Source organism: Rhinolophus sinicus, chromosome 5 (assembly GCF_057876585.1).
Source record: "Rhinolophus sinicus isolate RSI-liver-muscle chromosome 5, RSI-T2T, whole genome shotgun sequence".
NCBI classification, from domain to species: Eukaryota; Metazoa; Chordata; class Mammalia; order Chiroptera; family Rhinolophidae; genus Rhinolophus; species Rhinolophus sinicus.
The window spans coordinates 73,585,478-73,609,281 of record NC_142505.1 but is presented as its reverse complement, the minus strand read 5'-3'; the positions used below and the strand labels follow the sequence as shown (position 1 = coordinate 73,609,281).

The 23,804-nt window shown below is 40.1% G+C and overlaps 1 protein-coding gene across 2 annotated transcripts; it reads right to left on the bottom strand.

Annotated features, from left to right (window-relative positions):
* Positions 1-5,543: 5,543 nt before the first annotated feature.
* On the bottom strand, positions 5,544-22,768 carry LOC141567355 (uncharacterized). 2 transcript variants are annotated; one of them, XM_088798591.1, is made up of 3 exons: positions 13,244-22,768; positions 12,483-12,597; positions 5,544-11,293 (listed from the first exon to the last, which is right to left on the bottom strand). In XM_088798591.1, the coding sequence occupies exon 1, from the start codon at positions 21,141-21,143 to the stop codon at positions 20,346-20,348; it is 798 nt and encodes a 265-aa protein (XP_088654717.1). In that variant the 5' UTR covers positions 21,144-22,768; the 3' UTR covers positions 5,544-11,293; positions 12,483-12,597; positions 13,244-20,345. The 2 variants fall into 2 exon arrangements, with proteins under 2 accessions (XP_088654717.1, XP_088654718.1); XM_088798592.1 differs by having other exon boundaries at positions 5,545-8,267.
* Positions 22,769-23,804: the final 1,036 nt, after the last annotated feature.

Genomic DNA, 23,804 nt, shown 5'->3' with positions numbered 1-23,804 from the left:
AAACCAACCAACCACCAAACAAACCCTACAAGAAGGAATTAAAATGAAAGGCTCTGGACTTCAAAAGCCCTAATCCATCTGAGGAGAATTTGTCATCTGGCATTCCCTAACTGTGTCCACTACCCCATCTTTGTACTAACCACCCTGTGTCACCTTTGCTTGGTCTCTCACTGGACTGGGTTCCTTCAGAAACAATAGCTCTCTTTCTACCCTCCCAGGGGAGGCTTCCACAAGGTAGGTAATCAATAAAGCAGTACTGAAAGAACAAACAAATAAACGCTTATGCAGGAGTACCTCGGTTTTCGAACATCTCCATTGACGAACATTTCAGTTTACGAAGACCGTAACCCAGAAGTAAATGCTTCGGTTTTTGAACATGCCTCAGAAGTCGAACATGTCATGCAGCTTCCGTTGAGTTGCAAGATCCTGAGGCCTAGCTGTTGGCTGTTTGCTAACATTTCAGAACTCGAACGGTCTTCCAGAACGGATTTCGTTCGAAAACCAAGGTAACACTGTATACTCATCCCCAAGAACTCTTGTTAACTACGGTTTGCTTGTATTATATTTCTTACGTGTTAAAATACTTCAAAACCTATGCTGCCAGTTATCATTGACAAAACAGCTTTTGTTGAATGATGTTAATATAAATGAATCCCTATGCACCTGGACTTACATCTTTACACAAAGTAGAATTTGTGTACCATGCAAATGTTAACAATAATGATAGAACGATTGTTGATTTTTCCAGAACTGTGCTTTGCTATTTCGCAAGTTAGCATGGATGGAAATCATTTAACACTTTCCTTTCCCAAGCTGTCTTTCATTTATATATTTATTAGGTCTTTCAATAGAGTAGAAGCTTTTCAAGGGGTAAAGAGATGCTAAACCCATTTTGAGAAGTTTCGACCAAACAAGCTGATCTAAACATAGTACTATTTAGCAAATTTATGTATTCACAGAATTTATTCCAAGATCTAAAATGTCTATAAAAATGTGTTTCAAAAGACTGAGCACTGAACTCTCATTCATTTGTTCTTTAAAAAAATCTTATCTCAAACACTGTAGTCAGTCTACACTATCTCTAAGTTAGTCCAGACATTCCATAAAGATGATAATTTTTAAAATGCTCCCAATATGCTTATGCCTTATCCAATCATTGTATTTTTAACAGTTATCAAAGTCCTGCATTTATAATTGTTTGCATTTTCCAAGATACATAGTTCTCTAAGTTAAATAGGGCACCCCTTTTTGAGCAATTATAATGATTTCTTTCCTCTTCTAAGACTCCATTTAACACTTGAACGCAACCAGCCATACTGTGTTTGTGTTGCTTGGTTATATGAAAATTCTGAGGCTCAAGTTTTCACCTTAGGCAACTTGTAGATATGATGTTAAACAAAGGTTTTCAGAAGAGTATAACACCTAATATCTAGATGAAGGGGTAGGTATGTTTTTTGCCTTTTCATCCAACTCCATTTCCTGTATAGAGAACCTGGAGATCGCCCAGAAAGGCTCGTTGAAGGCTGCTCCAGACAGAGAGAACTGGGGTAAGAACCAGAGCCTTGCCAGACTCCACCCTTCCCACCACAGTGCCCTGTCTGTCTGTCGGGAGATACAGTCCCCCTTGGGCATCTTGCACTCCTACATGTCCTACTGGGTGTGTCATGTCTTCAAAGCCCCAAACACTGCACCCAGCCCATTTCTCAGTGTTGTTTATGCAGCTGGTAACCTTAACAGATGAAATTTGCCCAAGTATCAAAGCTATTAACACGTTGCGTACGGCAGGGTTTAAATCCCTCGTGAAGATTCTCGTGATCCGTAACGCAACGTGTTAAGAATGGAGCCAAGTCATTTCAATTATACAATGCATCACATAACCAGTGACTCTGTCCAGTATGAAAAGGATAATCCCCCATTCTTCTTTCCTACCAATTCCCTTCACCACTAACCCCAACCATTTTTTTAATTTGAAAAGGAAGGTACGTGTATGTGTGTGTGTTATAGACACACACAATGTTATATCTAAACCATGCTGACTGCAGGAATAAATTCCTGAAATCCAGTATTGACATCACAGGATGCAGAGTATTTAAGTTTTGTCAAATTCTCCAAAAAAATAAAGCACGCAAATAATACAACCAAAAAGACACTAACATTTGGGTAGCGGCTAACAATTTACACTTCCATTCTTCATTCCTATGTTTCATGCATTCTTTCTAGTCTTCAGGTCTTGGAACAATCTCCACATTTCCCATAACTGATAAGGCATTCCACATTTATAGTTGGGGCTGCCAAACAGGCTATTTTGAAAGCACAACATGCATTTTCCAGAAGTCCCATTCAAAGTGGCATGTATCTGAGACACGTTAGCAATGAGTGCTTGTGTATTAACTAGAGGTTCTAAGACACATCACCTTTCACTTCTTGCATTTACTGTCTGAAGTGGGAGGAACATTTCCACAAAGAAGCAGCTGCAAGAACAATGAACAAATCCAAAGCCATGAGACTTTGAGTTGAGTAGTGAACATACACAGTGGAACTAACAATTATATCAGGAAATGAAGTCGCACATATGACAGATGTACTCTAAGTTGACCATTTTCTGCCATAGAAAACACAAAAAGTTAACCTCACAATAAAAAAAAAAAAACTCTACCATGTTTCTCTGAAAATAAGACCTAGCCAGACAATCAGCTCTAATGCGTCTTTTGGAGCAAAAATTAATATAAGATCCAGTCTTATTTTACTATAAGACCGAGTCTATAATATAATATAATACCTGGTCTTATAGTAAAATTATATATTATAGACCGGGTCTTATATTAATTTTTGCTCCAAAAGACACATTAGAGCTGATTTTCCAGCTAGGTCTTATTTTCGGGGAAACAAGGTATTAACACAATAGACTATAGGATATACAGAGGTGCCAAAAAAAAGTATACACATTTTAATAAAGGAAAAAAACTATTAAAATTATAATACTCAATATATACCAGTAACAAAAGATGAATACACATGTATACATTATTTTGGCACCGCGGTATATTTTCCTTGCCTGCCCCACTTTTCTAGAAACAAATTAACAGGAGCTAATTGGAATTTAAAATACAGGCTTATTCTCTTGATGGCATCCCACTTATTTCCTTCCTCCTTTTCTTCACATGAGTGCAAATTGAAAAAACACAACAAACCAAACAAAGCAAGTATATTGGTTTTCTATAGCTGCGTCACAAATGCTCACAAACTTAGTGGCTTAAAACAAGAGGAATTTATGACCTCACAGTCTGGAGGCCAGAAGTTCAGGTACCGCTGGCTGCATTCTCTGCTCAGGGTCTCACAAGGCAGAAATGAAGGCGTCAACCGGCCCGTGCTCTTACCTGGGGGCTCTGGGGAAGGCTCTGCTTCCCAACTCACTCAGGTTGTTTGCCGAATTCAGTTCCTGGTGAGCGTACAGCTTAGGTCCCCATTCCCCCACACCTGCCAGCCTGCATTCTTAGCCTTGTAGTGCCCCCCACCTGGGCTCCCAAGTCAGCACTGAGAACCTTCGTCCCCTTTCACCAGGAAGAGCCCAGGCCCTTTTACGAGCTCGCCTGATTAGATTGAACCACAAAGGCTGTCTCCCTGTCTCAAGGTGAACTGGTTTGAGACCTCAGTTACCCCAGCAAAACTCTCCACAGCTGCACCAAGATTAGTGTTGGATTGCCTGAGTGGGAGACGGTGTGTGGGCACCAATGTGGGCGCCTTGGGGCCATTTCAGAATTGTTTCCTACAGCAGGAAAAGCAGGATTATAATCTCTCCAATAGGAATTACAGGTTACGTATTTCACCTGACCACCATTTTAGATTGGAATCTCTTCTCAAAATAAACTTTAAAAAAAATTTTTTATTAGTTTCAGGTGTACAAAACAAAGTAATAGTTAGACATTGAAACCCCTCATAAAGTGATAACCCACCCCCTCAAGCTACTACCCCTCTGACATCTTATATGGCTGTTACAATACCATCGACTATCTTCCCTATGTTGTACTCCACATCCCGTGACTCTATATACTTATATTTTTAATTATAGTTGACATTCAGTATTATTCTACTTCAGCTTCAGGTGTATAGTGCATTGGACACATCTATGAAGTGATCCCCCTGATAAGTCCAGTGCCCATCTGGCACCTTACATGGTCTTTACAACATTGTTGGTTATATTCCCCACACTGTATTCACTACCAATTTGTATTTCTTAATATCTTCACCTTTTTCACCCTGCCTCCAACCCCAGTCCCATCTATCACCCTGATAGATCTAGCACCTATCTGGCACCATTACAATATTATTGACTATATTCCTTATGCTATATAAAAATAAACTCCTAATAAAATGTCTATTGTTCACGCTTAAAAGATAAAGGAAAGCCACATGGAAATAAGGATTCTAAAAGCCAATAGCAGTTATTTTAAAAATCCATGTCAATTATATCTAAGTAATTGATGTATCTCAAGATGGTAGCCTAGTGATTTTTTGTTTTTTTAGTTTCAAAGAAATTTTATTTTAAAAAATTATTTTAGTTATGCTCAAAAGTACTATATTGTTGGGTGTTTTTTATTCCTACCCCCATCCTTTGGCAACCATCAGCTTGTTATATCTCTGGGTCTATTTCTGCTTTGCTTTATTTCTTTTTTAGTCTAGTGATTTTTAAATTCTCTTTAATCAAGGGTTAAGCAGTGATAATAATGCTCCATGAAGGAGTAATGAAGCATTAATAATGTGGGACTATTGATTTGTAGTTATTTGGCAATGAAAATGATGATACTTTTCATATTATCAGCCTTTCTCCCGAGTTAGAAAACCATCCGAAAGAAGTAAGTCTAGATGGAAGATGGTGACACAGAGGAAGCTATCGGCACCAGGAGGATCCAATGAGCTTTGCTCATGTGAAATAGTGTACTGCTTTATAGACTGTACAACGTACCCTTTTTATTGTCCTTTCCTTCTGATAATCCTTGGCATTACCAATCAATGTACAAGTCAGGGTATTAAGTAACCTGGTTCTCACCCCATTGTGCCTTTAACCACCTGTGCAGTTTTAGAAACAGCATTTACCTCTGGGCCTCAATAGTCACATTTGTGAAATAAAACCATTTTGGAATTTTACAGCTAAAATGGACCTTTGAGATCATACCTTTAAGTTCCAGCCAGCTCTCAAGTCCTATTTATCCAAATATTCACTTTTAAAAAGGGAAACTATCCCCCCCAATTAGAGAAATGTAATAATTGAATGGATATAGCAGGGTATTTGGTTACCTGGCTGAAATAAGTTATCATTTTTATTACTTTTAACTTAAGTTTCTGCAGATGTTTAAGCATTTCATCAAATGAAGCGTCTTGATCCTGCTCCTAACCCCCTTTGTGATTCAATACACTAGACAATTCTGCTTACGTTTTCAAGTTCTTTATTTATATCAGTTCAAAGATTTTGTTATCCTACAAAATTACAGACACTTTCAAATTCAAAGCCTAATGTATTAACATCAATTTAGTTTTCTAATAATAATAATAATACCTTGTCACCTTGCTTTGCATGATCTACAAAAAAGGCAGAATTCACAGTTATGTTACTCTGAATTTTACTGTTGTATTGCCATTCCTGAACCTTTGATGTAACTTAATTCAGTCCACATTTACTGAGAGGTAATGATGGATCTGATTTTTGTACCAGACCATAAGTTTCGTAGAGGCATCTTTTTATCCTCAACACATAGCACAATTTTTAGAGCTTAGTAGGTTCTCCAAATATGTTTCCAGAATGAGTACAGAAAATGCACAGTCCCATTTTCAAGGAGCTTACAATCTAGTGGGAAGGATGGATGTTAGACCAGTGAGACCCATTTCACACTTCTAACCTACAGAATTGTACGATAATAAATTCGTGTTAAGCCACTAGCTTTGTGCTAATTTGTTTTGGTAGCCGTAGGAAACCAATCAGAGTCACAGCCTTGATTTCAGCTCTAAAAAGGCTTCACTGTGGTGGCATTGCACAAGAAAGGAAGGGCTTGGGGCAGTGAAGGGAAACAGGTGTTATTAGTTAAATCGTTGTTCCTCAGAGTGTGGTCCCTTCGGAGCAGTACTGGTGGAAACTGGCCTTTTTTTTTTGAAATGCGGAAATGTCAGGCCCACCCCAGACCTACTGATCCAAAATCAGCATTTTAACAAGGTCCCCAGGGGATTAGCATTCATATTAAAGTTTGAGAAGCACTAGGTTAAATATGTTAAAACCTACTTCAAAATGTGGAGAAATCTTTGATATTTCTTTACTGACACAAAAGTTTGCTGTAAAAAAAAAAATTGGTAAACACATCCACGAGAAAAATGCTAGGCTGCTGCTTCTTCTCACTGACAAAAGAACAAGCATTTCTACTGTTCTGAAATCACAAAGAAGGCCCTTCAGTAAAATCCATTTGCCCCTTCCTGCAAAGGACGTTCCGTCTTTGAAAATTCCCATGAGTTAAAAGATTATAAATGTCAAAAACTTTATACCCTTAAACAAATATTAGAATCCCTGGAAAAATACAGCGTCATGTTGTGGGGGACAAAATAATTTCCTTCACATAATACATTTTAACTACTTTAATATAAATACAGCAATATTCCATAATTCACATATTTTTACAAAATTGTTTTAAAACACTCTAATAAGTATTTAATGAAAATAAATTTATTTCAGGGTAGCCATGACTACAAAATTAATACTACCAAACTATTACTGATGCCTTTTGATTAACAATAATTGGAGGGTAGGAAGGTAGAGAAAATACCAAACAAAAATATGGATGTTCTAAAAGTACATTTTATCCAGCCTTTATCTTTTTGCTAAATATTGTGCATATTAGACGATGTATTCAAGATGGCTGTAAAGATATTCAACTAAAGTAATACTTCAAAGATTTTAAAACAGCCCTCCAGTAATGATATGGTATTATAAATCATCCTGTCAGTTTACAAAATTAAAACGAGCAACGACCTAGTGAGTCTTTCCAGGTAAAAGGTTCAGCTGAAAAGAGAACTTTAACAGAGAATTAGTGATGTTGACCAGAATAAGAAAATCAGCATAATCAAGAAAGATATATAATCATTGAACCTAATTTTCTCTGGTTAAATCAACGCAGCTCACTCAACAAATAAGGTGGCTGTCTTGCGAGGTAAAGGGTGACATGGAGCAGCGTTCTGTTTTGAAATTTTCATATCACAATCCTATTTCGATCACCCCATAAATAAAAGCACTGAATCTGTGTTAACATTATAACATATATCTTACAATAATTCAAAAGTCAAACCATTTTTCCATACATCTTTTTCTTTATAGCACACAATTTAAGAAAACGTCACAAGTGTGCACTTTTGAAAGTTATGATCAATGGATACAGTATAGACAAAACAGGCATCTCCACTGTAATATTTTTTAATAAATAAAAGCACATGAACAAAAAAAAGGTAAGCAGCACCGGAAGCCTTTGACCTTTGCAACTAAATGCTGGTGCCCAAATGGTCTAGCTGGTTAAGTTTTATTGAGAGGCGCAAAGAAAAGGGGAAAAAAAGAGCCAATTTTGACTTGACATTTTAATTCTAGTAGGGACAAGAGCTTGTCTGGTTTCACTCCTATCACCTGATGGTGAGTAGTACACCTGTCCACCGGTCCTTCAAATGTCATTTGGAAAGCAGACCTGACTCGGGTGCACTTGCCTTAATTAGATTCTGAATTTCCTTGAATTTTGGATGGCCTTTATCACCAGCTGTAGAAGAACAGCCTCACTCATAGTTAATATGTATGATCCCAGTTCAAGCAAGATGTTTTAAAAAACAAAAAAGGATAAAGACAAATCAAGAAGTAAGCATAAAAATGCACACTATATTAAAAGGGCAGAAAGTATGCTGGGACAGAGAAATTAGTGTCCCATTTCTATTAAAACCATGGTTCTTCGCCATCCCATCCAATTCAGTGATGGGAACAGATTCTAAACTAGCCCAACCACAACCCATCGCGATTATTCTCAATAGTAGTAATATGGACTAGAAACAAGTAAAAGAAAACAGGTAGCCGACATTTTGACTTACATGTACCAGGAATAAAAGGGAAATCGAGGCTAAGGACTGTAAACAATGCTTCTTAATTTCTTTTTTCTGTCTCCAAGCATCTGTCATACAGCATGGGTGTCCTTCCCATAAGTAAGAAGTGCCTCGTGGTAGAAGAGCCTTGTGTCAGGTTTCAGAATGTGCCCCTGGATGATATCAAAACCACCACCGCCATTATTAACTTGTTAGAATCACTAAAACAGAGTATAATAAATGTAAGGTTGTATCAAGTTTCACTGACAGGTCAAAGAATGTCCTTGCCAAATTGCTCCAGTGGAATCACAATAAAGAACTAAATAAAGGACAGAAATCTCAAGGAGGAAGAGAAGGGAGGAAAAGGCAAGAGGAAGGGCGGAGGGCAAAGAGGAGAAAGTGGAGGAAAGGGGGGAGCAGGGAAGGGAGGAAGGGGACAAGAAGACAATTCTAGAGTAGAGATTCATTCTCTGGATGCATTTGTTATCAGAAACTCTAGACAAAAAAATGGGCCAACTGTCATCCCCAGAAACATTCACCGTAAGAACCATGGAAGATGATGCGGTTAGAAAAATTCCTAGACAAGTCAGAGGAAAAGACCAAGACCCAGATCCATCTCTAGTCATAGAGGAGGAGTCACCTGAATAGCCAGGACACCCCTGTGGAATGAAAGTCAATCCTCTTTCAGATGGTTTTCCATCTACAGGCCCAACCTTTTCCCTGGCAGACTCTTCCTTTTTTTCCCTACGGACACAGAAGGAAGTATAAGCCATTGGACCTCAACAACCAGGACAGAAGAGCGTGCAGAGCAGCTGACCAGAACTCTCAAGAAATGTGAAAACTGCAGGGAGTTAGGCAGGAAAGAGGAAGAAAAAGCAAGGCTGCGACTGCCGTTTATGTTGGGACAAATACCACAGGGTGTGTTAGCGCTGAGTTTTTTTTAAAGGTTCTGGAAACTAATTTCCTCCTCCTTACTTTTCAGTCAACTCCTGACTATCTTATCAAAACCCTTAGAACTCTCAAAGGACTGTGTGCTTGTTTCAGACAGAAGGGCATGTGCTTTTTCAGACTGTGCAGTCATGCCAGCTCAGCTCTCACCCCCTCCCGCTGGCTGCCCTGCCCTGCCTTCCTTACCACTCATTGTTCAATCCATGGACTTTCAGTGATTCATTCTGAATCTGAATCTCACACTTGCAATGTCTGTGAAAGCGCTTTACATACTCTGAAGTGCCAACGAGGGTCAGTTGTCACTAATCTTTCCAGTCTTTAGTATGACAGGAGGAACAGAAAGTTGTTCCCACGTCTGAGGAAGAACTCTGATGACCCAGGAAGAAGCGAGCTTTCCCTAGTGCTCTGCTGACCAGAGCCTGGTCCACTCTAGGCCAACCATCCTCGGTGATGCTGAGAGTCAGGTACCTCCCGCTGACAGGGGTAGGCTGGGATGCTCCAGGCACAGAAATACGTTGTAGTAAATTGAAACCTACACTTAGCTTCAAGACTGAGATATGACCAATACTGATTGAATTCCAAAATACTCAGGCAAAAACCTGTGTTAGGGGCATGGCTCAGCAGAATGCCAAGGTTTTAGATCAGGCATGTAGACCTTCCCACAGTGCCTGCCCAGCCCCAATCTGAAAGGGTACCTGAGCAGGGAGGAGAGCAGCAGCTTTTCCAGATACTGGCAGCTTCCAGCCCACCACCTACAATACTAGTCCCAAACTCACTTGCTTTCCTGGCTTACAAGGGGGCAATTAAAACTCCAGTTTTAATTGGGTACATGGCTAAGAGGTTTCCAAAGTTCTTCCCTTACACTAGCAAACCCAGTCCAACTAGGCCAAAGGAAAGGAAAGATTACTTTGACCCACTAACCGAAAAATGCAAAAGCACAAAGCCATGATAGCCTCGGGGGTGGGGGTGGGGGGGGAGACAAACCCATTACCTTTCCAAGTAACACTAACAACTCCCCAGGAGTACAAGGATGTCAAGTTCAAAAGAGGGCTTTATTCTATTTGATTCTGCATTTACTCTACAATCACTAGTTGAAAGAAACAATGTTTGACAGATGGCAGGTGCTCAAAAAATTTTGTTGAATAAAGTACACAGCACAGACCCCGGCACAGAAGTTTCAGTATTGGTAACCATAAATCTTATTAGTATAATCATCTTAGCTGGCAGTATGGATGGGCTTAGGAATTATCTTCAGGAGTTGTGTTCTAAAGGAACAGAGAAGAAGGGGAGCTGGCCAGATTGCTATTTAACTTTCACAGCCATAGAATAAAAGAGAAAACTTAACACCAATAATTTCAGGACACACTACAACACCTTCATATCAAATTCAGACTAAGAGGAAACATCTGAAATGTGGCACGTCTCCCCCCAATCTGACCCAATTCTTTTTTCCCTCTCAACCCAACAGTGTAACCCAAGGCAATGCTGTTCGCTCCAGACTCTTCCAAATACCCAAACCATATTCTTTTCTTCCCTTCTCAAAACTTCTCAGGACGAGTCCCTTCTGGGTCTTGGACACTAATATATGATTATACGTTTCTGCTAAGACTAACCTCATGAAGACCAAAAAAAAAAAAAAAATTCAATAAAAATAAAAGCAGCAGCTAACATTTAGGTGTTTACTGTATCAGGCACTGTACCAAGTGCTTTCAGCACATTCTCTCACCTAAATCCTCCCCTAAAGTGGATATTATTATTTTTGTGTCACCAGTGAAAAATCGTGAAGCATAGGCATTAGGTATTAGATAACTTGTCCAAGGACACAAATTTACAAAATGCCAGAAGCTGCATTCAAATCCATATTATCCCTCCACTGTTTGGACTCCTAGTCACTGAGATTACAGACTACTTCTCAAAGGATGAGGTTCAGATGGTAAATAGCTATGTTTTTATTCTGAGTCCTGTGAGAAGACAGAATTGCCAACAACAAAAAGCTTCCGAAATAAACACCATAATAAAGACATGTCTAAAAAATGCGTATGGCTATAGAACAAAAGTCCTTGAAATGTCTTTACAAGCAAGGGAGATTTGGGGGTTTTGTATGTTTTTAGTTTTCACTTCCTTGGAAACACTTCAAGTTCTGGACCTCAGCATTTCCATAAAGATAAATTATCCACAGGGGAAAACTGCTGCTTGCTGAGAGGTGAGGATCTGACATTGGAAGTGTTTAAACTCAGATTATTGAAGAAATCTGAAAAACAGAAGTTGATTAACTCATGACTGTAAGAATAGCTAACGATCTTTACTGAGATGGAAACAGCAACACTTAGCACCTAACTACCAGAGAACCCAATGGTCCAAACGGACTTAAAAGTAGATAAACAAAATAAAGAAAACCATTTCTACTTGTAATCCCCAAACACGGCTCACTGCGTCAGCAGTAACAGAGAAGAAAGGCCAACCAAGCCTGAACACCACTGCAGCTGCCAGCTCCCACCTGCTCCCACTGACTTTACCCCCTCCTTTATTTCCTCTGATTCTTTCTGATTTGGCCTAACTCACCGCCCCAGGGAACACGTTAGAGAAAGATCCTTTAGCAATCCTATAGAGGAAGTGGTGCATAGGCCAGCTTGTGCGTGGACACTGGAGGGTCTCATTAAAAAGGTCTACATTTGCCATTCCCAATAAAAATAATCAGTTAAAGAACTTGGCAACTCAATTCATACGCACATTACTCTAAAATTATTACAGAATTAGAATTAAACATGAGCGAGACAGAGAGAGAGAGCTACAATATGGAGTGAATGTTTCAAAGGATTATGTGGTAGTTTGCTTTTCAACATCTTGGAATAGGAAATGCTTAAGTAACACTACTGTTACTCAACCCTGATTAAAAATCATTGACTCTCTGACTCCATGGTCCATCCTGACTTCTAGTGCAGTGAGCCATGAAACACCGTGAGAGGTGTCCCCAGGCAGTGACACACCTCTTCCCAGGAATTCAAGTCTGAGGAAACCTAATGTGAGGTTGAACCAGGCTTAGGCCACTGAGCCCTAGGTTTGCCTAGTTCTTGCCTGAGTTAAACCTACGTGAGCTGTTTTTAACTTGCAAATCTCTAAATGGTTGCTACTAAGCTTACTGGCATACCTCTTAGTTCATGCATAAAACTATAGCAAAGTTATGAGGAAAGATATAAAAGATCCTTTGGTATCACTAGAAATCTAGACCTAAGGAGACAGAAGATATAAAATAGAATATGGTGGTGAGGCCTCAAAGGTCAGGCAGCACATCATCCAGACCCTGGAAATTACTGCATCTGATATTGTCAGACCACGCTCAAACTTAAGAGATAAATCTTCCATTGCTGTTACATATTCAATCTTCTTTAAATTTACTTGAAAAAGTTGATAAATGATTTGTTTTCAAGCAGGACATTTACCTTAAGAGCAAACATCCTGTCCATCGTGCTTCTCGATGAGGTGGCATTAGCAAGAATACGAACCCCAATACCATGGCCAACCAGCTCCAGAACTGTTTGTTGGATGCACATGAGTCTAATGGAAAATAAAAAATCCTGTAACGCTGTCAATGAAAAGCATTTTACAAAGTGCAGCAGCGTGATAAAGCAGAGAGAACACTAAGCCTAACCCCCGTGCCCTACACCTAGCTTTGCCTCTAAGACGCCAGGCGGCCTTGTGCTTAAACAGCATCTCTGGCTTTGGTTTCCTCTTTGTAAAGTCAGGAATCGAATGACATCAATGTTCCTTATACTAGGAACCATGGACATATTCTTAGGGCTCTGTAAGAATTTTTTAAAGGATTGTCACCTATGTCATCTGGGTGGCCTTTGTACAGCTGACTACTACCAGTAGGTTTTGATGCCACTCGCCGTTGGGTTTATTTCAGAATTTACACCAAGTGCCTCACACAAAGAATGCAGACTGTGAAAGTAGTGGGAAAACTGAGTCGTTCCAAGGCACCCAGGAGTAAAGGTAGGCCAAGTTAAAAATAACTTGTGACACAGGCAGAAAAAATACAGCATATATCACCAGCAAATGTATTATACAGATTCCATCTCTGTAAGCACTAACTTGTAACAATTCATTAGCAGAGACTGTAGAGTAAAAACATGCTCCAACAATAACTGGATTATACAACCAATGAAAGCAGATTTCACTAATGCCATGATGTCAAACTTACCTTCACATGACAGGAGAGCTTTGGAGAATATCAACTGACACCTCATTAAAATTAGCACTGGAGGACTGCTCAAAAATGATTTTCATTACGCATGAGGTCTAATAATGATGAACGAGCAAAAAAAGTGCAAAAGTCAGCAACAGCATTTAGGGTGACATTTATACAAACAGGCTTTCTCTATACTGTCATTATTGAAGTCAAAATACAGAGATAGTAATGTATTAACGTACATCTAAACCTGAGAATACACTTTTCTATTATCAAAACCTACTACTATAAAACCGACTATCAAAATAGCATAAGTATATTAAATTATTGTTATTTGGATTTCATTGTTTTTATAGTTTTTTTCATAATTTTTGAATTTTAGTTCAATAGTTGTTTAAAAGTCATGAATATTTACATTCTGTTTGTACATGTTCTCATCTGTACTATGGGGAGACCTAGAGTATTTAGCTCAGAGGGTTGCTGTGGGAGTTTAATGAATCAATATATATAAAGTATTTGGATCACTGCCATGCAAAAAGGCAACACTTTATAAACAGTGGCTATTTTTCATCATGATTATCACCTACACGGTATTCTATATTCAAAATTGCATTCTGGAAATATCAGGTTTTCTACAAATGATATTATGTCCAAAATGTAACAGGTAGTTACTCTTACTCCAAATCACACAACACTCCTGATTCCAGGAACCTCTGCTAATGCCGGTACTACTTCTGATAATACCACTGAAAACTTGGTCTTTGCAAGTACCAACCTTACACCTATTAAATCAATTTCTTGAACAATGCTTCCAAGACCTTTGGGGTACTGTTCTGTTATAAAAACTGGAATTCCTAAAATCTGGGCCTCTTATAACTGGAAAAACAACAACAACAAAGATAATTAGCAATACACAGATGTATGTATATATGAATATACATAATGCTTCAATAAATTGGAGAAATTAAACAAGCATACCGATCTTTAATAATAATATCCCCAAAATACTTGATGAGTGGTCTGAACCTTTCCTGCATATCACAGCAAAAAAACACAGTGCTTGCAGGTGTAAAATTTCCTAGGGTAGTGAGCTGAGGACAAAAGAAAAAAGAATGATTTAGTACTCATTACACAATGACATTTTTTGCAGTGAGGTCAATCAAGGGAGAAAAATGGTCCTCGTGTTTGACCCTGTAAGTCAATTTCTACAACTATTACCCTAAAGAAATCATCTGAATTACAGAAAAAAAAAAAAAAATCCATGAAGATGTTCAATGAATTGTTTGTAATAGTGAAAATTAGCAATAAACCAAGGACAACAACAATACAGAAATTATTTCACAAATTTTAACACATTCACATGACAAAATATTTTTAGCCAATTAAAATAACTTATGTATATGTTTTCAAAGAGTTTGTACCATCTACAAAGAAATTATCATAATCTAATGTTAATGTTAAAAACAGTACAGCTCAATAGTATTTCCAAAATGTAAAAGTATGAGTAAAAAGTAGAAGCAAATATATGAAAATAATAACTAGTGGTTATACAGTTAGGGGTAGTGGTAATATTTTTTCTTTAAGCATTTCTTATATTTTCCAAGGGCTATTTAAAAACATTTCCCAAATGCTATTTAAAAATCTGTATTACTTTTATAATCAGAAAAAAATGTTACAACCGTAAAAAACTTAAATTTGATGATGGCATTGCTTACAGAGTAAAATTTAAAATAATCTGTAGCGGAGACCATGGAACATAAAACTAAAAAGCAGGTAGAAACAAATCCAAAATTACTGCTATCCAACAAGCTTTTGTTAAATTACACACTGACTATATAATTCAAGGACTTCTTACTTTAACCCATGAATTTCTCTTAAGGCAAAACTTTGTAGATAACTAAACATGCTGTTCACAGTCAAACATTTACATATTTCAACTACAAGATAGCAAATTAAAAGTGGACTTGACCAAATGCCATCACAAGTAAAAATGTAGCAATTACACATCACATATTAAGGAGCATGAAAAAAATCACATATAAAAATATATGTGTGTATATACTCACATTCCTATATCTACATAGATTGCTACACTCATACATAAATAATACACATTTCAATCTATTTCAATACAAAATGTTGATCACAGCCCATGGCTTCCTCAAGCAAGAGTTTAAGAGATCAATTTCAAGTATAAATTTTTTTTCATAGCTGGGATTTGACCTTAGATTTCATATTCAAAAGATTTTTCATCCACAAGTTCCATTATTACCATTATCATGACAGTATTTACCCTCCTTCACAACCACATATCCTGTGACCACTTTCCAACAATGGCTGCCACATCTGCGACGCCTCGGCTCCTCCCTGCTCAGTCCCCCTGGGTATTCAGGACAGGCACACGCAGGGTGGCTGGCCTTGCTCAGTGATGCTCTGCACCGGTCCTGTTCTCGCCATCAAAGTGACGCATGTGAGTGCTACACGTTGAATTGTGTCCTCCAAAAGCCATATGTTGAATTCCTCACCCTCAGTGCCTCAGAAAGTGACTTTATTTGGAAATAGAGTCACTGAAAATATAATTAGTTAAGGTGAAGTCATACTGGAGTAGGGTGGGTGCCTAATCCAACAAGACTGGTGTCCTTATAAAAATGGGAAATTTGGACGCGGAGGCCTGTGAACATGAAGGCAGAGATCAGGATGACGTGGCCATAAGCCAAGTAATGCCAAAGATGGCCAGCAAATCACCAAAAGCCAGGAGAGAGGCATGGAACAGATTCTCCCTCGCAGCCCAGAAGGAACCAACTCTGATCTCTAGCTTCCAGAACTGAGAGAAAATAAGCTTCTGTTGTATTAATATAAGCCACAAAGTTTATGGTACTTTGTCACAGCAGCTCCCTAGCAAACTACCACAGTGAGTAAACAGTGTATCTTTAGGCATGATTAAAGTTTGAAATTGTCAACATGATGTTTTCAAAATTCTGGTAGTCTAGTATAGTCACAAAATAGACAGGATCTGCTTGGGAGAGAGTCCAGAGGAGAGATGGGGGATCATTACTTCACTTAGAAGTGTTTCCAAGGAAATCTGAAACCACAAGTATAGTAAGACCTTGCCCCAATACTGCCTCACTTAAAGGAGGGGTCTGTGTCACGTGACTCCCCCGGGTTACAAGGCTCCCAACACAGTACAGCCTGTGGACACAAGAATCTGGACCCAAATCTCAATTTCACCAATTTCAATACCATGAAATTAGACAAATCACTAACATCTCCAAAGAGCAGTTTCTTAATCTGTAACAAAGGAAGAAAAACGGTATCGACCTCATAGGACGATTGCAAGGATTAAAAGAGCTTCATGCAATCTGTCAATAAATGTATTAGGTGAATGAATATCCGTCATACAGGAAACATACACTACACTTTGACGTTCAGCACACGGTAAAAAAAAAAAGTTTTCTTTAATGAGGTTAAAATACCATTTACTACAAAGATCCCTTAAAAAATAATATATACAGAAATACTAATATTGCCTAACTTGTTATGATAACCTAGTCTGCAGAATGAAGGAAATGACCCATAAAGTGGATTTCTAAATGTCACCAAAAGACTCTCATCACATGAAACAAGTTTGGGGCTTTTTAATTTAGGCTGCAAAAGAATATTTATTTCAACCTGCTTCTCACCACATGCTCCCATGGTGAAGATTCCAAATCCAAAAATCACTACCATCAAACTAGTCCAAAGGGAGCAGATTCCTTTCCCTCTTCTTTCCAAACCCTGCCTTCTCTCCCTTCCCACCATGAACTCCAGGGTCTCTTCGAGCTATAAAATGTCTGTGCCCGTTTAAAAAATAGTAGTAGTAATGAACTTCCAAGAAATGAAAGCTGGAGCCGAATCTATTCCCAATTAACCATCTTGGGAAAAGGTCAAAATAACCTTCCCAGGGAAGCCCTTGTCTTCTGCCCACACACCGCTGCCAGAGTCTTTCCTGCTCCGTACAGAAGCAAAATCCTCTCGCTGGGGTCCTTCTCACCATGGCTGTTTCTTCCTCTGTTCTATTTGGGCTCGGCCTCCCCTGGTGACAAGCTGGAAAATACATTGGCCATGGTACAACATCAAATCTATGTGAGTTTCCAGGTTGAATGTTTCCATTAGTTTAAAACCTGGGAAATACTTCTTGAAATTTTAAAACTTGTCAGTCACAAAAATGACCTAAATTCCCACTGCATAATCCTCTCATTTACATTTCTTTCCCATGCATCTTAAAATTCCTCACACTTCAAGCATCTGACAGAGCTACAAAGATGCATAAGCCATGCTTGAAACAAGCACTGTCTTCAGCTACCTGAGCTGTCAGTAGACATTTGGTCACTTTGACAGAATTCTTTCAGAAACGAAGACACTAAAAAGTGACTACAGCCCAATACTGGCAATGGGGGCCTTAAGGATCAGTCCTCACAGATGCCCCCACGGTGAGGCACGAGCAATCACTCTATTTTACAAGGTCCTCAGCAATGACAGTCAGAACAAGCATGAAAGCAAACTCAGCCCCCCTATGTAAATGAAGAATACATTCTAGAATATATAGTATGTGAACCAGGATGACAGCGGCTCTGAGGCTTACATCTGGAGAAACAACAAGTCACATGATTTAAGCAGTGGACGACATGTGACCAAACTTCTGCTCTTTGTCCCAGCCTCTGGGAGATGAGGCCTACCACCCCAGCAGCATGGCCTCACTAATGGACTATCATGAGTCTTTCTGAAGTGACAGGCATCTATTCCAAAAACCAGTGAGCAGCATCAAAACAAATGCTGTTACAAGCTCAAGTCTGTGGCTTTTTTTCCATTCTGCTTGATATTTTCATTAAGCATAAAAAGAACACGAATGCTATGGTCAGCTCTCAGGGAGGATCTCCACGTTCTTTGCTATCTCCACCATTATGGCGGAACCCTGGGCAATTCCTTCTACGTTCTGCTCTTCTGCAAAATGAGTTCGATTATTTGGTAAGGAACAAGAATTGGGTCTTATCCATGTTGGCACTCACTATGCCAGGCACTTATAGCCGCCACTGAAATGCTTGTGGAATGATCTCTATGGTCTTGTCTAGCCATAAAATGTCCATGTCTCTGTGATTATAGAGCTAGTTTCCAAAAATATATAGTAAAATCGTCATGAAAAGAAATATCTTCCCTTTCTCTTCTGAGAGTGTATATACATAACATACGTGTATGTACGTGTGCATATAAATATATATCTTCTCATATGAATAGAAATAGTTATCAGAATAGGTATATGGATATGTATGTGGGGTATGTGTATATATATATGTGTGTGTATCCCCTGACATTATCTATTTTTAAGTTGGGGGAGGCACCTGGCTGAAGAATTCAAAGTATTATGATTACCAAAATGAAATAATATAAAAGAAAACTTTTTAAATACTTTACAATGTATCAAGTATTATATAACAGATACTTAAGAATTCTTGGACTCTTTAGTGAGAAAAAATAACATGCTTAAAAGGATAGACCCACAAAAAAACTAACTATACATTATCTCCTATACCAAACAAAATATTTCAAAAGCCACAAGTGACCTGAACAATATGTCTTTTGAGAATGTGCAAGACATTTCAAGTATACACAGATAGTATATTATTAATTTCCAGAGTGGTTAATTAAAAAGAGTTGTCAGACCCAGGCCTTGAATTTTTCAAAATAAAAAATCCTATCTTGCATGGGGGGGGGCGGGGGGAGGGAAACTTATAAATGTCGGGGGGGCTCATTTGGCGTCACATCTTATGAGGTGCCCACCTACCCTTCTCCCTCCCAACCATACAGGACATCATCACAAAGACGTCTGCCTGCTCAGTATAGCTCCAGGCAGCTTCAGATTTTGGATTCCCACCTTTATTAATGGCTGTTAAAGATGCATCAAACTTCATACATATTTTGACAACAATAATCTAAAGACAGACAAGGAAGGCTGCAGAGAGGTGTCAGCCAGGAAAACTCTGGAAGACATAAAAATAGAGAGTGGTCAACACCTCGGAACCACAATTCTCCAAATTCTCCATATGGACTGCAGGGCAAATTCTGGGGTATCAGAAACCATCTGTCTCCCTCTTGGCTCTCCAGGGGTGGACAGTGGACTGGCAAAGCCTTTGTCCTCTGAACACAGGAACTTTACTCATGTGAAAGTACCTGTTTTGGAAGCTTCTGGGTGCTGGGGTGACAGGAAACAAGACCAATCCCACAGTCAACTACAGCTTGGGAACAACAACAACAACAAAAAAACTAGAGAATAATCCTCAGAAAATAACATTTGAATATTACAATGTCCTCTAACCCCAAATTCCACATTTCAGTTTGGTCTTCTGAAGAAATGGCTTATCAGTTTCTCAACCAGGGGAAAAGTGTTGATGGTGTAGTACCTAAACTATACGTTCTTTCTTTAAAAAAATATAAATCCTCCAGTGAATTCTCTGAGCATAAATCCTCCAGTGAATTCTCTGGGCGTAAAAAGACAGGAGACCGACCCGCCGGAGTATGAAAACATGGTTTTAAAAAAAAATTAAAAGCTATAAAATAATCCTCAGACATCACAACTTACTAAGCACGACCAGGAAAATCGTGATGTAGCTAAAGTTGATATTTAAGAAGGTATTGCTGTCCTGTAGTCAAATGACTTTTTCAGTGTAGGAGGCGTCTATGTGATCAGATTCAACGGACAGTTACCAGGAAGAGGCTAAACAAATGGTTATTTCACCGAAGTTTAGGGGAGGCTTAAGTTCAAGAGACCGAAAGATGAGGAAGAGGAGGGGAAGGGGGCTGACTCCTGAAGTCTGGGTTTCCGCACGTGGTGCACACACCTCCGGGGAACAAACCCGAAGGCCAATACTCCCACCGCCTCTGCATCCCCGGTTCTGCATCACCCCGAAATAAACACACAGCCACTACTGCACAGCTCTTCGGTCATGCAGGAAGCTGGGACGTGCTCCTGGCACAGCAGGCGGATGTGGGCGGCTGAGGACCACACGCGTGGGGGCGATCGCGTGCAGCGCCCAGCAGAGAAGCCTACGCCCTCGCCTCGACAGAGGACAGCTGGTGACCGTCACCTTCGAACAGGCGCATTCTCTGGGCCGTCCCCGAAGCTGGCGAAAGAGGCGCGGCCCTTCCGACCAGGCGATGTGCTCAGGGCCCGGCGCCCGGGCAGTGCGGGGCACCTGAGGACCGCGGCGGGGACTGGGACGCCCGAGGACCGGGAGCGAAGCAGGGCGCGCGGCCGTCCCGCAGGATCCACCTGGATCCGCAGCTGCACAAGGCGCACCTCGCAGCGCTCGCTCACCGCGAAGCCCTCGGGCAGGTCCACGTACTGGCCCCTCTCCTCCGCAAAGAGCTGCACCCCGAATTCGCGGCGCACGCCGTACAGGCTGAGGAACTTCTGGATAAGCAGCTCATAGCCCGCGTCCTGCGGCACCGACCAGGGCGGCGCCAAGACTGACGAGCAGAAGAGCACCGGGACCGTGCCCGACGGCATCCCCGCGCCCCCGCCGCCGCTGCTGGGAAGCGCCGGGACCGCCGCCTCCGCCAAGCTCCCCGAGCGTCTGCGGGCTCCGAGGCGCCGCCCGGCGCCGCCCGCTCGCCCCGGTACGCGAAGGGGCGGGTCCCGGAGGGCTCGGCTCCCGGGCGGGCGGGCGGTGGGGTCCCGGAGCGCGCGCGCGCCAAAGAGAGCCTGCGCCCCCGGCCCGGTCGCCCCCTCCCACTTTCCCAGCGGCCGCGCGACTGGCGCTCCGGGCGCGCTGCCCCTCCCGCAGCCTCTCCAACCGTCCGCAGGGAGCCGGGTCGCCTCGCAGACCGCTGACCGGCCTTGGCTGCCTCGGTGCTGTAGTCCACAGACGAGGTTCGGCATGCCCCTTCCACCCCGCTCCGCCCATCTTCGAATGAGCGGTGTTCTCGGGGAGTTTATAGAGTTGTGCTTGGGACACACGGCTGCCGGACTGAACTCGCTGGCACGCGTTACCTGCCCGCCTTGCGCAGAGGCTTGCAGTCCTCCCGGAAGCTGGCAGCAGTAATCTTAAAACCAATAGGACGGGCTGATAGATATTCTAAGAGCAGCGGAGTTTACAGTGCTTCCTTAGGGCCATTGCAAGGCTCAGGATTTGGTGGGTTTTTCAGTCTCATGGAACACAATATATCTAGTAACGGATTTGAGATCTTGACCTCCCTTTATTTCAGCCCAATTTCCGGGAGAACTTGGAACGAGAATTGCAAAGTATAAAGAGGTTTGAGAGTAAAAATCAGGACTTTATAATCCTCTGCCTTATGAACACTGTAAGAAACTATAAGTAACTTGAATTAGATGAGCATACACTCTGAGCGAAGTCTCATTAACACCAACTCCTGGGAAGGTAGGGCGTGAGTCGAAACATAAAATTAGATTTTAGATATTAGTGGTTTCCAATTCTTACGATGTAATAACTTTTAAGGCATTGCTGACATTTGGAATGGACACCACTTTTTCATGTGGACGCTATCGTGTGTATTTGTAGTGTTTTGCAGCATCCCTGCCCTCTATCCACTAGATGCCAGTAGCACTCCACTCCTCCAGTCTTCAGACTCCAAAGTGTTTTCAGACATTGCCAAATATCCCCCAGGGGGCAAATTTGCCCCCAGCTGAGGACCACTGCTTTAAAGGATGCTAAGACCACCCTTTGGCCTTTATTACTCATTTGTACCCAAGCTACTGAAAATAGTCTGTTTTCTGGCTTCTTCTGAAATTAAGAGGTTACAATTAAAACTTGTTTGAACCCATCAGACCCAAAATGATATTTTTGCACATATCACTCTGTTGCGAGGTCTTCAGTATGCAGACTTGCAAGTGTGTGCTAATAAGACAAAGGTACTTCCTCTAGGATGACTGATTTTAGAAGGTACCTATTCTAGGTGGACTAATTTTAAAAGTGTTCCTTCCAGGCTATGGGCAAGACCTGACAGAACCTTTGCATCCACACCAGTGCTACTACCCAAGACCAAACAACCATCATCCCTCATCTGACTGTAATACTATCCTCATAAATGGTGCCCATTCTTTGATTTTTGTGCCCCTAAAGCCCATATTACCACATGACAATCAGTGAAGTACTTTTACAAAATAATAATTTCAGAGTACATCACTTTTCTATTCAAAAAAAAAAAATAGACCTCAAGAAAATCCAGATATTGGAATTAAGAGAAAAGAAGTTTGTAATAGTTATTACAAGTACATTTAAGAATGTAAAGGATGGTCATAAGAATGAACAGATGGAGAATATCAGCAGAGAAATTAAAAAGACAAAAAAATAAACAAATATAAGTTTAAAATGGAAAAGTACAAGATCTGAAATGAAAAATTCACTGGATAATCTAAACATCAGATTATAGGTTGCAGAAGAAATTATTAGTGAAATTGTAAACTAGTGGAAATTATCTAATGTGAAGAACAGAAAGATTTGGAGTGTTATCTCCACTTTATTTTTTAAATTTAATTTAATTTTCAACTTATTTTTCAGTTACAGTTGACATACAATATTAATTTCAGGTGTACAACATACTGTGTAGACATATATATACCTCATGAAGTGATCACCCCAATAAATCTAGTACCCATCTGACACCAAACATAGTTATTACAGTATTATTGACTGTGTTCCCTATGCTGTACTTTACATCCCTGTGACTATTTTTATAACTGGCAACTTGTACATCTTAATCACTTTTACCTTTTTTGCCCATCCCCTCAACCTTACTCCCCTCTGGAGACCCATCAGTTGTTCTCTGTATCTACGCATCTGTTTCTATTTTGTTTGTTTATTTATTTTGTTCTTTAGATTCCACATGTAAGTGAGATGATATGGCATTTGTCTTTCTGTGTCTGACTTATTTCCTTGGCATAATACCCTCTAGAACCATCCATGTTGTTACAAATGGCAAAATTTCATTCACTTTTATGTCTGAGTAATATTTCATTGTATATATGTACCACCTCGTCTTTATTCATTCATCTGTCAATGGGTATTGAGGTTCCTTCCATATCTTGGCTATTGTAAATAATGCTTCAGTGAACATAGGGATGCATATATTTTTTTGTATTAGTGTTTTGGATTTCTTTGGATAAATACCCAGAAGTGGAATTACTGGGTCATATGGTAGTTCTGTTTTTAATTTTTTAAGGATCCTCCATACTGATTTCCATAGTGGCTACCCCAATTTACAATCCCTCCAACAATGCATGAGGGTTCCCTTTTCTCCACATCTTCACCAACACTTGTTGTTTGTTGATTTATTCATAACAGCCATTTTGACAGGTGTGAAGCGATATCTCATTGTGGTTTTTATTTGCATTTCCCTGATGATTAGTGATATTGAGCATCTTTTCATGTGTCTGTTGGCCATCTGTATGTTCTCTTTGGAGAAATGTCTATTCAGGTCCTCTGCCCATTTTTAATTGGATTGTTTATTGTTTTGATGTTGAGTTGTATGAGTTCTGTATGCATTTTGGATATTCAGCCTTTATCAGCGGTTATCATTTGCA

Bases quoted from the DNA above. Each gene is read 5' to 3' on its own strand.
- LOC141567355 (XM_088798591.1), bottom strand. From the start codon at position 21,143: ATGCCGAACCTCGTCTGTGGACTACAGCACCGAGGCAGCCAAGGCCGG.